The sequence below is a fragment of the Streptopelia decaocto genome (assembly GCF_964273445.1).
Source record: "Streptopelia decaocto genome assembly, chromosome: 1".
Classification (NCBI taxonomy): domain Eukaryota; kingdom Metazoa; phylum Chordata; class Aves; order Columbiformes; family Columbidae; genus Streptopelia; species Streptopelia decaocto.
Genome location: NC_138663.1, coordinates 202,390,063 through 202,406,151, shown reverse-complemented (window position 1 = coordinate 202,406,151; position 16,089 = coordinate 202,390,063). Strand labels below are relative to the sequence as shown.

Sequence of the window (16,089 nt, the reverse complement as noted above, 5' to 3'; positions counted from 1 at the left end):
TTTGGAATACAAGCTGGAAAAAAAAAAAAAAAAAGAAAAAGGTAAAAAAAACAGGGAGTAAAAGATGAACAGGTTCCAGTAGACTCAAAGGAAACTTTCAGCAAAGATACAGAGGCAGGGTAACAGAGCCTGTTCCATTTGACCTGGGTTTAGCTCAGATGCAGAACTTCAAGCAAAAGATCTTCATTTTGAAGGTGATCTGACAGAGCGATAGAGAATTCCTTAGAGTTTGAAATTCGGCATTTGGGAGACAGGTCAAAGAAATTCAGTAATAGATATGAAAACATGGCCAAGACTTTGCTGTCAAAGTAGAAACTTGTATGCAATGTGTACTAAATTGAACAGTGCAAAAAGAGTAGAAAAGCATTTTTTGAAGAATTTGTGTGCAAGCACATTATTCGATATTAGAACCGAGACTGATACAAATTTAGCAAACCGTCATTAGATTAGCTTGATGAAGAAGTTGATGTTGAAGTTCCTTAAATGCAACTCTTTCCCTACAGATCAGGGGTAGAAGAGGAGCCCCCAAAAAGCTACATTTGTTTTCACATTAGTTACCATGTAACTAACATGTAACTAACTTTATTTCTGTAATACAGTTTTCATGGTCTTTTATTGCAGGATGGAGGCCAAGGAGAACAGTGATATTTGCAAGCTGGGATGCAGAGGAATTTGGCTTGTTAGGATCGACAGAGTGGGCTGAGGTAAACCAAGGGTGTTCAAAGAGAAATTTTCACAGTGCCAAATCTTTGAGAAATCTCACAGAATCACAGAATGTTCGGCATTGGAAGGGACCTCAAAAGATCATCCAGTCCAATCCCCTTGCCGGAGCAGGAACACCCAGATGAGGTTACACAGGAAGGTGTCCAGGCGGGTTTTGAATGTCTCCAGAGTAGGAGACTCCACAACCCCCCAGGGCAGCCCGTTCCAGTGTTCTGGCACCCTCACTGAGAAGGAGTTTCTTCTCAAATTTAAGTGGAACCTTTTGTGTTCCAGTTTGAACCCATTACCCCTTGTCCTATCATTGGTTGTCACCGGGAAGAGCCTGGCTCCATCCTCGTGATACTCACCCTTTATACATCTGTAAATATTAATGAGGTCACCCCTCAGTTTCCTCTTCTCCAAGCTAAAGAGCCCCAGCTCCCTCAACCTTTCCTCATAAGGGAGATTCTTCACTCCCTTAATCATCTTTGTTGCCCTAATCTGTACCAGAAAGCAACATTTCTTCCCTCCCTCCTTCCCTCTCTCTTCTTTACACACACACGCACACACACACACACTCTTAAATTTCCTTTTGAACTACCAAGAAGATATGGCTCCTTGCAGTATATGATGTCTTTCCCTGAAACAACTGCTACTTCTCTGGATGGGAAAATAGTTCTGAGGAAAAAAAAGTTAATCAGCATTTTATTCCTCTTTTCCTTCTCATAGGAAAATGCCAAAGTATTGCAAGCACGAGGAGTGGCTTATATCAATGCAGATTCCTCCATTGAAGGTACATAGTTTTGACTTATGTTTTACAGGAATGTGATGGTATATACAGATGACCGGGAGGCAATTTGGCTTGGAGATCCATGAAAGCTTCAATGTGATAATGTTATTGCATTAATTCAGGAATTGATATGGGGAGAAACCGTGACCCAGAATCATGAAGTATCCTTCAGATACACCTGTTCCTTAGGGAAGAAGTCCATTACAGTAGCTACAGTATTTGGGAAGCCATGGTAAGGGACAAGAAGTAGTTCTATGATAACTCTTTAGATTCAGCTCCTCCTCTTATAATGTGTGTAACAAACATAGGGGCATCCTAACAAATATAAATGCTCTGACAAGGTCACAGGAGGAGAACCTTTCTACAGGTACAATCAGTGAGTTCCTTGTGGAGAGTGTAGCTCTCTAGTCACTTTCTTATTGAGAAATAATGGCACAAGGTTTCAGCTGAGCAGAACTTGCTTCTTTGGATAAATAGTTTTCCCTGTTTTTCAGGAAACTACACACTACGTGTGGATTGCACACCACTGATGTACAGACTGGTGTACAGTCTGACTAAAGAGGTAATACTGCTTGAAATTTTTAGCCAGTGTGTCCAGTGCTTACTTACTGAATGGGGCTCTGTGTATAAAATATGGTATCAGATGATTCCTTGTTTTCTACCTGCAGTACCTCGTCTAAGACAATAGCTAAGTAACTGGAGCTTTTTTTTTTTTCCCAGGAGTGGCAAAGAGATTTCAAACGTAAACCTTTAAATTATTAGCTATTCAAGATTAGGGGATTTTTCCATTCCTCTTGTGAAATTATTCCTCCTAAGAACAAAATAATTTTAAAAAGTCATGAACCAGAGGACAGAAACAAGCACAAACTTGGCTGCCCAGTTCAACTACTAGGGTGCCCACAGTAGTGGGAGACTAGGACTGCCTTTAGGCAGGGGAAAAAATTGGGCTTCCTACAGTGTTTTCAGCATAATGTGAAAATGGTCAATGTGCTCAGCTTCAGTGTAGCCTGTTAGAGATTCACTGGCTCTCACCATGATGCTCTAACACACGTTTGTGTGGCACACAAAATTAAAAGATGGGGGCCCTTTCTCAGGAAATAGCCTCACCATCTTGGATGCAAGAATTTGCTTGCTTTGAGAGTGGCTCTTAGAGACTGGCACTAAGGGGTTTTTATTTGTGTGGGGTTTTTTTGTTTGGTTGGTTTTTTTGTTGTTGTTGGGGTTTTTTTTTAGTTGTTTTATTTGGTTGTTTTTTTCCTGTTCATTTGTATTAAAACATGAACATTTAATTAGTCTTCTGTGTGTGTTGTTTATATACATATATATATAATGTACATTCAGCTACTGTATGTATTCTATGAATCTACTATATCTGTCTTCATCTGCTATATATATTCAGTCATCTGTCTTTTCCAGGGTCAATAATTTGTTATCTCTTGGAAGCTGGCCTTAGACCGGTACAAAAGGAAAGGAAGTGTAGTCATTCAGTATAATCATTTTCTGGCAATTGAAAGACAACAAATAAAATTTAACTCTGTTAAAATTAGGTGCCCAGATAAAGATATTTCTGTCCCGAACTACAGAAGAGCTGATCACCTGCAGTTCTCATGGTAACCTGTGCTACATGCAGGTGTTCAGAACAGTCAGAAAATCAGATCAGCAGAGCCTCAGTTTGGGCACCAAGATCCATTGTTAAAATATTGACCTAAATACCAGTAAGCATGGTTGCGTAACCCTTCCTCAAGCTGGAAAGCAGCAACAAAGGCTGAAGAATGTGAGTAACCACAGCTTGTTGGTAGTCAATGCCTGCAGAGAATGCTGATCAGGAAGCAAGTCCTGTGGGATCCCATCCAAAGTTAATCTGTGGCAAATAGTGTTAACGCTGTTCTGTGAACGGTTGCCTTCCTGACCAAAAATCCCAAATATATTAGTTTTATTTTTATTCTGATTGTGGAATAATTCTTAGATTCTAGGCATATATTTTAATAATAGAATCTATATTAATAATCATTCATAGATTAAAGATCATAAAACCTCAGCAGCCCATCAATAAAAAGGAAAGATGAAAAACTTCCCACAGTGGTTAGCCTTCTCAGTAATCAGAAAGGTAGTCTGAAAAGTGTGATAAATACACGCTTTATGATGGTCATGATTTGTGTACCTATGTAGCAGTTATGATTATGTAAACACCAAGTACTGTACCCTTTGCCCTTCTATGGTTACTGCTGCATCCATGAAAATATTTTTTTGTGAACTAAAACAAGGTAGAAACAGTTTTGAATTAAGCCAAGACAAAACTGAGAGATTTTTGTGTTGAATATTTAAATTAAATGGCTGAAAATCTCATAAATAAGTGTCAGAATGTAAATATTGACTTGAAATGTTTTGCTTTACTTGTGTTTTCTACCTATTTTTAGCAAATGAACTATTCCTCTGGAAAATACTATGTATTTGAGCTGTTAAAATGGAAACGCAGAAAGGTTGAGGGACTTAAGACTGTGACTTATTCATTGCCCTAAGCCATAGACTTTACATGATGCCAGGTTGCAGATTTGTTGCTTGGTAACATTTAAAATTGTTCCCTTTGTCTTTTTTTTATAATATACTTTTTCTAGATACCAAGTCCTGATGAGGGGTTTGAAGGAAAATCTCTTTATGAGAGCTGGTATAAAAAAAATCCATCAAGAGAATATAAAGAGGTCCCCAGGTCAGTGACAAAAGAAAATAAAAGAAATTCCAAGAATTATTATAACTTGTAGAGTGGGGGTTTTAAAGAAATATCCACTTGAAAAACTAAGCGTGTAAAAGAAATTGTGTGATTCTCAGCTGGTATGAATTTCAGAGCTTTATTGATTGCAGCTGATACATTATTGTACAACAGTTTCATGAACTTGCCTTTGTAACATGGACAGAAGGCTTTATATATGAAAAGTAAAATGTTTGTGTAGTTTCTAGAGATTTAGACAAATAAGAGTAGCATGTATAAGCCAGCGGCAGGCACACCAGGTGCTAACACAGCAGCTTTCCCTTGCAGTTGCTTCCAGTGTTCTGGAAGGCCCCTGGGTTTGGGTGGCTGGGGAGGACATCAGGCAGGTTTTTACAACATTGTCCTTCAAAGTTACCAGGGTTTCTCTATAGAATCTCAAAGATTTACTGTATTCCGTGAAGCCATGCTGGCACTGTTCTGTTTTCTCTGAGGTGCGATAGTTGAATTTCAGCATGAGGAAGGTCATTTGGTCTTCTCAATGATAAAAGACAGTGAGTTAAATTCTCCTGTTGAGATTTTGATTTCTCTGCCCCTGAGAATGATGACTCTGCTTCTCTGAGAATGCAGCTGATGAGGTGCGTGTAATGTCAGGGTCACAGGCAATTCATGGTATATTGACAGAAAGAGCATACTAGGGCAAGACTGTGTAATGACTGTGGCTGTGACTGCAGAATAATTACCACAATACTTGTAAGCAAAATAAATTCTAGTTTAAGTATTTTCACTCAGGGCATTTTCCTCTCTCTTGTTAAAAGAATAAATAAACTGGGTTCTGGCAATGACTTTGAAGTCTTTTTTCAACGTCTTGGCATCGCTTCAGGCAGAGCACGTTACAGTAAAAATTGGGTAAGTCTGTGTCTGTTATTTTGTCTCCTCTGTAACTTCCTGAATAATATCACCTGTAATTGAACCATTTAGACTGCCAGTTTTTGGGAATAGTTCAGTTTAATATCTCACGTTGGAGTCCCAGTTCATTACTAGATCTCTATGTGCCACTACAACACAAATATTTAATAAATAGGAATGATCAGTTTGGTGCCAGTCAGACAAAAGGACCATTGCTCAGTGCAAGTGGATGTGCTCAAAATTACCTGTGGTTGATGAAGGCTTATGAGTGGCTTATGATGACTTTTGAATGATTTATAATAGCTAATGAAGCTTTGAATTCAAAATGGTTCATGTTTTATGGAAAATACGTTTTTGACTCTGGAGCGTACAGTGAGATGAAACTAACTGAGGAATGTCCAAGGTGGACAATGTGGTCTTTTCCTCTGAAGTCATATCCAAAGATAGAAACAGAAATGACTGCTGAGATCCAAGCAAAGAGAGGAAGGGCAATCTCACCTTTATGTAGCCAACTCAAAGTTGGGTGTCTGTTCTTAACTATTATTTTAGGCTCTGTACATTGACAGTGAGGAGAGGCATCTTTAAATGACCATTCATCTCATCATAGGTTGGTGTCTAAGAGAGCCACTACTGAGCAGTTCTCCTCATTTGGCTCTCTGTAGTGGCTAATTAGGATTACTGTGATCTGAACACTTAACTTTACAGTGTCTTGAATCCCACAACAAAGGTTCTCAAGCAAAGCTGAAGTGTCTGCAGCTCAATAACGATTTTGTTTGGGTTGGTTTGTTTCAGAATGTAGAAAAATATAGCAGCTATCCTGTTTACCACAGTGTCTATGAAACCTATGAAATTGTGGAGAGGTTTTATGATCCCACTTTCAAGAATCACCTGACAGTAGCTCAGGTACGGGGAGGGCTGGTGTTTGAATTGGCCAACTCCGTTGTGCTTCCTTTCGACTGTAGAGATTATGCATCAGCTGTGAGCAACTATGCTCACATCATCTATAATCTGTCAAGGAATCATGAAAAGGAACTGGCAACATACAATGTGTCCTTTGGTATGTACAGTCTTTCATCACACTTCTCTGTTAATGGTAATAATGGCCTTATCTTAATGTATATCTTAGTCATGACCTGGTATTTACCTTGGGCTGTGCTGTATGAACAGTAAATAAAACAGCCACACCCTCCAATAATTTGAAATTTGAATATTCTGTCACTAGTATGCCTGTGTAGAGAATACGCCACTGCCAAGTAGAGCTAGTACTTCCAGTTTTGTTCTTTGACCTGTGCATGGGTCACCAATGTTGGCCAGGAGATACGTTTGTCTTGGTCCCTAAAAAAAAAATCACACTGCTTTGCAGCTTATGGTGTTGGATAATTCTCTGTCCAACACTGATCATAGGACCAGAAGATAATTCAAATTAGAAGCAACCTCAGGAGGTCTCTAGGTCGATGTGCCCAAGGCAGGGGTAGCTCTGAGGTCAGACCAGGTTGTTTAGGGTTTTTTCCCATCTAGTCTTGGAAACCTTCAAGGACAGAAACTACAGAACCTCTCTGGACCTCATTGCTTGACTGTCCTCAGAGTGAAAAGTTTTTCCTTATATCCAGTCAGAACTTGTTTCAGTTGATAGGCACAGGATGGCAAGTGCAGGCACCATAAGAAGTTTGCCGTGGGCCTTGGTTAGGCAGGAACAGCTCATCCCTATGCCACAACAGGGATATTGTGAAATTTTATTTCGTGTTCTAGGGATTCACAATATGCCTCCTGCTTGAGGAGCCTTTATTTTATTGGCAACATTATACACTTTTCAGTTTAGGACTTGGCAGCTAATGACCAATATCAAAATCCCAGACCTACCTGAACAGTCTGGTTCTGGCAATGTGTGCTCTAGTTCTTCATATATCTACACACTCTTCAAGTAAAAAATAATAATATTCACAAAAATACTGATTTCTGTTGTCTCCAAGGAAAGTTTTCACATAGAATTACATCATTTTTAATGTAGAAGTATGAGGTCATCTGATTTTCATTCAGTCAGAATTGACACATCATGATCACAGTGAAAGATAAAGCTTTAATTTGAAGAATTTCATTTGTTAAATGATTCCTTTAGAATCTGAAGTTAAATGCTTCCTTCCTGCTCCCTCCAGATGCTCTCTTCTCAGCTGTGAAGAATTTTACAGAACTTGCTGCCAGTTTTCATGAGAGACTGCAACAAATTGATATCAATAAGTAAGTTTAATTCTTTTGTTTTTTCCAGTCAAATACTCCCTGTAGACCTCTGTGCCCAGAGGGCATAGTTTTCATTTGCATTTAGTCCCCTAAATAACCTTGGTGACAAATTACTGTCAGTCATTTGTTTCATTATAAGTCCTTATGGACTCTTGTCTTTAAGGATCTGGTTACTCTAGGAAACAAAAGTATAGAAATTTTGAATTAGTGGACATAAGAGACACTGCAGAGCCATGTTAGCTTCAAAAAGTGTCCAAGCTAATTATTGTCAACTCTTGACAGATTTTAGTTGACAAGCAGTGCCAGGATGATACATGGATGTGACTAGAATGCTGGTTAGCATAAGCAGAGCCAGCTCAGTTGTGTAACTCTCTCTGAGCAGAGACATGTCTTAAGATTTTGTCACTGGATTATCATTAAAGAACAAATGTTGATTTGTGGTCTTTGTCTGCCAGTACTCTAGTTGTCATGATACTGGGATCACTTAATGGAAAAAAAAACAAACCAAACCAAATCAAACTATGCCATGATTGTAGTCATGGCAAACTTTTTGATGAGCTTTCAAAAAATTCTGTGCACCACCTATGCCAAAAGGCCTAGTTTGCACTTGACTTAATTCTTAATTTATTCATTGTAGGCTGTGCCCAGAATGACAAACGAAACTTCCTTTTGTATATACATATGTGTATGTTACATTTCTTGGGACAAATCTAGTTCAGCCATATGCTTACCCTTATGGAAGCCTAAGTGAGAATAAAAGCCATCTTTTTAATGGCAGCAACTCTCAAGATAAAGGAGTTAACAATAATTTCTTATGTAAAATATGACATTTATGACATATGACATGTATGTGACATTTTCAAAATGGTTTCATTGATGGATGGTGTAAATCTAATCTTTAATTCAACCAACCAGTTTCGGTTTCCATTTACACCAATGTAAACTTGAAGCAATTTCATTGACAGTAGTAGGTACTACAGGCTTACTGTGATATAAATTTTACCACTCTTTATTGGTGAATGCCTTTGAAGCTCTACCATGGTTTCTTTGGATGTAAACTACCAAACCAACATATATTGAGTATAATCTTCTTCACAGTTCTTTTAGTTGTTAAACATTGGTAGTAGGCTCAGAGCTTTTCAAAGCACAAAGGCACAGATGGTCTCTGCTCTAGGAAATTTACAATCTGCCATCAGAAAAGCACAATTCTTGGATGACTCAGAAGATGATTCTAACATCACAAGGTTCCTGTTTCTCAGATGTTGTGGTTTTACATTCAAATAAATGTGATTTTATTGAAGTAATTTGTGGCTGGCTGGCTTTGTAGAAAATAGAGTCTTTAGAAAACTGTTGTACAAGAGAATGGTCTGAATCCTACTGAAAAGGAGATAAAGGAATAAGGTGCAACATGAGAGAAAATACCTGGAAGTCTCTGTCTTTGACACTATTGCTTGGCTTTTAAAAGCTGCTTTAAAAGACTTTCAAGTTATGAACCACACTATCTCATGGTACATATCAGCATAATCCTGTTGTGCAGATTAGCTGGTATGACCTGTCTTTTGTGGGCTACACTTTAAATTCAACATCTTTGATCTACTGTTCTTCATAAATCCAAAGCTGTGTACATTGGGGCGTAGAATGAGAGTGGGCCAAATGCTTTGTACCTAACATATTCTTGGGTTTGGTTTTGTTTTGTTTTGTTTTTAGCCTCCTTGCTGTTAGATCACTAAATGATCAGCTCATGTTTCTAGAAAGGGCTTTCATTGATCCTCTTGGATTACCTGGCAGGCCATTCTATAGGTAAGAAAGGCTTATTTTTCACTCTCTGCCTATAGTACCTTATGAGAATCCTTTTAAGATTTTCAGGTCTCTAAATGGAATTGCAATGATTTTATTCAATGTGGTAAAAGCAAATTAAACAGGATAAATAAGCTTGAAAAGGCAAAACAAAATTAGAGATAACTTCAGTGGGATACACTATAGAGAATGAGGAAGAGTCTTGTTGAAAGCCTATTCAGATCAGTCCGCCCATTTCCATTCACTTCCGTGGGCTTTGAAACAGATCTAAAAGTTTGACTCTCGACTCAGTTCAAGTAATTTCAGTCATAAAGGATTTTTAGGAAGCTATTACTGTTTGAAAGTGAAATAGGGTATAATTGAAGTATCTACAGTTTGATCAATTATAGAAAAATAGTCATGCCAGCAAATACAGTCTAGGGAGTAGCGCTTCAACAACAGTGAATTCAGTAATTCTCTCATCCACTTCAAGAAGTAAATCCTGTTTGAGAGGCAGAAGAGCCAAGTCTAGCTTTTTGGTCCTTCTGCCGGTCTGCATAATTCAGAACAGTAATCTTTTTGCTGAAAAGTTCCAATAAAAAGTAACTGCAGAAAGAGAACTTAAGTTCTACAATCCTTGTACCTCTCATGACTTATTAAAATTCTGTTGATAACAGTCTTTGTTAAAGCATCAAATTTCCTCCTCAAAGCATGCCTGTATCTGTTGAAGATTGTATATAACTGTGAGAAAAGCAACTGGCTTTTTTTTAATCTTTCCATTTAATCCAAAATGAGGGAAATGAAAATACTTCAGTCAACTTCATCTGAAGTCTTCTTAAGTATGAAGTTCTAGAATTTCCATGGAATAATGTAGCTTATTTTTTTTGCTTCATAGATGATAGGTATTGTTACTGCAATAATCCTATTTATTTACATCTTCAGTGTCAAGAATTTAACAGATGACAAAGAAAGAGTTTAGTTTTATTCAGAAAATAGTATGTTTTATTTTCCTCATGCAGAATGTTGTTATTTTTTTTCCCTCAACTTCCCTACAGGCATGTTATCTTTGCTCCAAGCAGCCATAACAAGTATGCAGGAGAATCATTCCCAGGGATCTATGATGCCATGTTCGACATTAAAAACAAAGCTGATCAACATGAAGCCTGGGAAGAAGTTAAGAGGCAGATTTCCATTGCAGCCTTCACTGTACAGGCAGCAGCAGAAACACTGAAAGAAGTAGCATGAATATCAACAACATAATCATCAATGAAGACTACATATGACAGTTTGCAGAAGCCTTTAAAAATTGAGCTTTTAAAAACACTGGATGGATTATGACAAAGAGCATAACATCAAAACAGCTTGTTCTTTGCAAATAGTATACCCAAGTGGAATGCATTTAGCAATGCTAACAAGGCAGTGAGCTACATTCAGAGAGCTCAGGCTTTAGATAACTTCTGAATTGAGAGTGAAAAATTTTCCTGTTTTCTCTCAGCTTCATCTTTTAAGAAACGCTAACCACTGTATTTATTTTCAGAGCTTTGAATTTTGCCGGTTTAATTATCATAGCAGTCTTCAATAATGCATCAGGAAACCAGAAGTTGTTTCACATTCCTATCAGTTCCTAGTATTGTTGCTGACTTTTTATTATTTGTCTTGGAATCACATAGTTAAACTCCAAGATAGCCCTTTCAGCTCTTGTTTTAAACAAAGATTCATGTATCAAGATGAGAAAATTGTCACATACCATGTGAGGGATGTATAATGATCATTAAAAGTTTTGGGCAGCCGGCCCAGAGTACACATCCATGACATTTTCTGCTTCACATGCTGAGTCTTGCAGTTTTTTGCAAATAAAATTAAGCAGGAGGCTCTGTAGTCACCCAGGTAAAAGCAAAGCAATACAACTACTTTCATCCAAAATCTACCCCTGCCATGCCTTGACTTTATCAAGGTATTTTTAATATGAAGACAACTAGAAGCAAAGAAAATTCATCATGTCCTCAGTTTGAAAGGATACAAAGTTTATTACCATCTTTGTAGCATCTGATTTTGGTGTTCAGCTTAATCTTATGACAGACTGCTCAAAAGACTACAGTGGGACAACTGAGATCAGACAGAGAAGACTCAGAAGATCAGATCACTTCTTGTAATACTCTGCCACTAGAAGATTAATAACCTCTTGCACAGCAAATATTTTGTGTAATTTGATCTGCCATTTCTGCTGAGGCCTCCACCATGTCTTAGAAGACTGTCCCAGGATCTGATAGATTTCAGTGTCATGGTAGATATTTTTCTTTTTGTAAGACCTCTTTATTCATAAATATTTCCACTCTTCACATTAAAGCCCTTTAGGTAGGTTACTGTACTTAAGTCATTATTTTACTTAACTGCAGCCTTCAGTTCTTCAAAGATTGTTCCAGGTAGAAGTGACCGGTGTCATTACTGGAGAGCAAAAGGCAGAGGCTGTGTAGCTAATTACTGAAGTTACATGATTTGTTGTCAGCTGTCCAAGCCATATGTCAAAATGCGTGAGTGCATATGCAACTGTCCATTTCCTATATGTGTCACTAGGGTTATGAATTCTAAACAAAAGCAAAAAAATAAAGAATAGTTATATATGCAGTGAGAAATGTCGTTTCACATGACTCATCTACTAGGAGGATACAAAGAAGCAAGGGTCACATTTGGCATTTGTAAACAAAATCGCACCAACTGGCATGTGCTTGAGAATGAGGACATCTAGTTCCTACCAGACAAGTGGGGAACAATGCTTAAATAAATAAGTAATACTCATTAAAAGTACTGTCTGTTAATATATTCTTGTGAACTTTGTAGCTGCATTGAGAAACATTTCCAGTCCATTGATTCTTAGAGCTCAAAAATCTGAAACAGCCCTATGAGCAAGGAGGCGGATGCTATGAAGCAGTCTACTAAGGTGAGGCAGACAATGAGAACCCGGATAAAGGAATAACTACTTTTAAAGCATCTGTGTTTCTGTTAGAACTGTCAGGGCATCTCAGGGGCATAGCTATTAGATAACAAGCCCTGAATGTGAAATCCTTTCCTATACAATAAGTCAAAATAAGGTTTGTGTGCTAATTCCCCCTCAGCAATACAGATCTTCAAGCAACATTATAAAACGTCTTTTTTTTTCCTAGACTTCTACAGTGAGTGGAAATTCACTCTTAGCACTGCCAAGTGCTGTTGGCCAGATTAGCTGTTTTGGCTTTCAAGCTTTGATATTATTCTGTAGTAATTGGCCATATATGTGTAATAGAAATAGAATATAAAATGAAAGATACTCGAGGCAATTCCTCATGAACTCCATCCACACCAAGCAGCTAGTCCCAGGAAACAACATCTGGTCCCGAACAGCCGATCCCAAAGAGAGAAAAAAGGCAGAAAGGCCCAGAGGCTTCTGCAGAACAGCAGAGGGCCAAACTAAACACTCTGAATAAAACTCCCCCGACTCTGACAAAAAGAGTGAAAAAGAACACACTCAAGAGAGAGACCAGAAGATCCCAACTCTCCTTAAATCTGAAGCATGACACTAATGGGATGAAATACTCTTATTGATCAGTCTGCATGTCAATCAAGCTCTGCCCCATCCATGCCCCTCTTCCTCTATGCCTCACACCTGTGGACAGAGTGTTCAGAGTGTCCTTGGCTCTCAGGCCAGACCAATTAAAAACATTAACTCTGTTCTGGGGTGTTATCTCTTGTTCTCAAACCAAGTCCAAATAATGACCATGCTGGCTATGAAAAATAAGTGTTTCTAACTGCATGAAGAAAATTAACTCATTTTCAGCCAAACCAAAACAACTAATCATCCAGTTGTTCGCGTAACCGCAGATGTTTTCAGCTAGAGATGGCCAGTAGCAGAGTTGTCATAGGACTGGAAGAGAACTCAGGGGGTCTCTAGTCCAAACTCCTGCTCAAAATAGGGTGAGCTCCAGGGTCAGACCAGGTTATACACAGTTTTGTCCAGTCTTCTAGTGCTTCACTGCCCTCATGATGGAAAAGCTTTTCCTTATATCCAGATAGAACCTCTTGTTGTTTTAGTTTTTAGCTGTGGTTTCTCATCCTCCTGTCACACACCACTGAAGAGGCTGGCTCTGTCTTCTTGAGAAAATTCTTGCATATACTGAAAGACATAATTTGGTTTGTGTTCAATGTGCAGTCCTGTACTCTCTCTGCCTCACTGGGTATATTCCTCATGTAGAAGAAAGGGTCAAATTTTGCCAGCTGAACTTGTCAGCTGCCAGCAATGTACACTTTATTTTAGCTGGAATCTTATAATGGACTCCTGAAGTTCAAGATAGCAGAGATTCTAATTCAAAGCATCAAAATCTACTGCTCTTTTAATCTGGTAGTCAGATAGACTGTGGGAGAGTTCTGGAGGACTCTGCAACTGGCAGGGTCAGAAGGAAACTACTAATTTAAAATTGCAGTTGAGCATTCCCCTGTTGCCATTTTTCCTGCAAGAGCTGCCTTTCTCACAAACCAGGGCCCTTGCAGCTCTCAAGCCATCAGTTCAACCTTTAGTCAAACAGTGGGACAAGCAGCACAACAGTAGCATCTTTCTTGCTCCTGATATTAGCCATTGGGGCCCAGTTGCTGAGCAGCTACAACCTACAGTTTACAAGCCCTGGCATTCATTCTGTGTGTTATATCTTTTTCTGCAGTGTTTCTGGTTTTGCTAATTGGCTGCCTACCATAATTATGCATTCAATACACAAATACATGCTAGTTTTCCATTTGGCATGTGTATCCTTGTCATGTTTGGAGGTTTTCTTGTTTACCAGGGATGTTTTGTTTTTTTTTTAACTAAGGAGAATGTATGTAGATATCTGCAAGTTCTGCGAGCTTCACCTGAATTTCACCCTTGTTTTCACCCTTTGCATAAGCAATTCTCATCACTCCTGAGCTCAATATGAGGCTTATGCAATAGCAGTTTCTTGCTCATTTTAAACGTGGTATTAGTTTGAAGAAGTACTGTGCACTCGGGTGTTTGGTTTGGACCTTTTTTTGCAATTTTGTCGCCCGGTCTGAAGAAAGAAATCCCTTTTCTTATTAATGTTTCACGTTGCTTGCATTGAATATTTTTTGCGATGACTTAGGACTGGTTTTATCACCTGTCAGCCTCAAGTCTCAATCTTGAGTAAATTTAGACTAAGGCTGAAATTTTCAGCATTGAATAAATACCCAACTATTATCAGAGAAGCAGTCTCAACAGTATCTTGCACTCATAATATCTTAGTTCTAGCAGGAAAAGCCCCATGTAAAATAATAGGATGGCCAATTATGTGGTTTTGATTTGGTCAGGAAGTGCCTCAAAGAGAGATGAGTCTTACGGAATATAATATACTCCACCAGTAGCCAATCCGTGGAATGCAAGAACATGCCACAACCCATAACTAATAGTACTAGGATTGTATTTTAAGTGGTAGAAGCTGCTTGGTTCCTGCTGTTGTTCAACCTCAGCACCGCCAATGCCCTTATCTCTTTAAAAAGATGTAGGCATTGAAACAAATACATTTCATACTTTCTCACCATTGCTATTCTTACTTTCTTCCTCCACCGCTGTTTTCATCATGTGAGGTCTAATTTAGACAGTAATCTCCAAAAGCCCTTGTCACTTTACTGCCTATTATGTGCCAGTCCTACACCGGTGGTGCTATATAAATGCTAATAATACAACAATATGCTCATTCTTTATAAGTTCTGTAGGTGGAATTCCATCTGGTTTGTATATGTCAAGCAAGATGTTCATGTGAAAAGTCCTTGCTGTTCAGAATTTGTGATGGCTTATAAGCAGTTGGGAAATGACAGGAAAAAAATGACAAAACTGGACGAGCTTATCATTTGAACAAAGACATCCAGATGTATCATTAAGACAGTGGCTGTAACTGGTGCAGAATACTCATGTTGTGTCATTCTTTTTTAATCTCTGAAATGCCTTAGTGAAGTAATTAGGATATTAACCAATCTTTTCAGCTGTTTCTGAGTATTTTCAGCTCAATCTAGTCTATTTAAGAAAGTTTTGATGCTTGGAGCACTGCCATTTCTTTAACAACATGAATCTCCTTTGGACTCTTTTGGGAGTGAGTGATAAGAACTTGAAGCATGTCCAGGCTCCCAGGAAAAGCTTTCCTGTCTTCAGCCAGATAACTGGTCTCAGATGGGCAGGTCCTCTGTCCCAGAAAGATTAGTCTTGGCTTCTGCATTGCTGTGCAGGATCTCACCAGCAGGGAGTGATGTGTAGGCGTAGGGTAAATTTGTACAAAATATGATTATTCTGTTATTCTATGAAAATATCTTTACTATTCCCTGGATTGAAGTTGTGTACTTTACCATGAGATACTGATGGATTTGGCTGAATTAGACTAATAACTAATAACCTTGTAATCCAAAACATAAAAAGCTAGAGAATATAGGAAATAATTTTGCAAGTTTTCCCAGCTGCAAATTGAATGACGTCTAGAAGTCCCCATTGGCTAATCTCAATTGTATTCTGAGCTGCTCTAACTATTCATCGCTTGCCAAGGATTAATGTAACCATGAATTACAAAGGGGAGCAATTCAGTGCTTCCTTGGTAAGGAGAAAATAAGTTTCCCTGTCCTCCATTTCATCTCTTGGCTACTTCTACTAGAACAAATGCTGATTGTGATTAAGCCTAAAACAGGAACTTTCAAAACCAGAAAATTGTGATAATTAATAGAAAATAGCCTTTAAAATAGTATTTATGCATTGCTTAGTGGACAGTCTAGATGCATATTTGTCACAGAGATACATACAGCTGCACAAAGGCTGCCTTGTGGGGTGAGACTAAGAAATGCAAGTGTTTTCTTGCACTCAGAAAGTCATATTGTGGTCATCCAGGGATGATCCAGGGTCATCCAAGGCTGGTTGGGCAGGAGGAGAGCTGAGAATCATAGAAACCAGGGACAGCCCTGAGGCTGAGGGTGG

At 38.5% G+C, this 16,089-nt stretch overlaps 1 protein-coding gene across 1 annotated transcript in view; it reads left to right on the top strand.

Moving 5' to 3' along the window:
* The window catches only part of LOC309453100 (putative N-acetylated-alpha-linked acidic dipeptidase), a 30,352-nt gene extending 19,542 nt beyond the window's left edge, over positions 1-10,810 (top strand). The window contains exons 11-19 of the mRNA XM_082076282.1: positions 622-704; positions 1,432-1,495; positions 1,987-2,054; positions 4,108-4,199; positions 5,015-5,105; positions 5,898-6,162; positions 7,259-7,340; positions 9,048-9,140; positions 10,172-10,810. Of these exons, the coding sequence (XP_081932408.1) occupies positions 622-704; positions 1,432-1,495; positions 1,987-2,054; positions 4,108-4,199; positions 5,015-5,105; positions 5,898-6,162; positions 7,259-7,340; positions 9,048-9,140; positions 10,172-10,361 (1,028 nt within the window). The 3' untranslated portion in view covers positions 10,362-10,810. The remainder of the gene's footprint in view (positions 1-621; positions 705-1,431; positions 1,496-1,986; positions 2,055-4,107; positions 4,200-5,014; positions 5,106-5,897; positions 6,163-7,258; positions 7,341-9,047; positions 9,141-10,171) is intronic.
* The last annotated feature ends 5,279 nt before the right edge of the window (positions 10,811-16,089 follow it).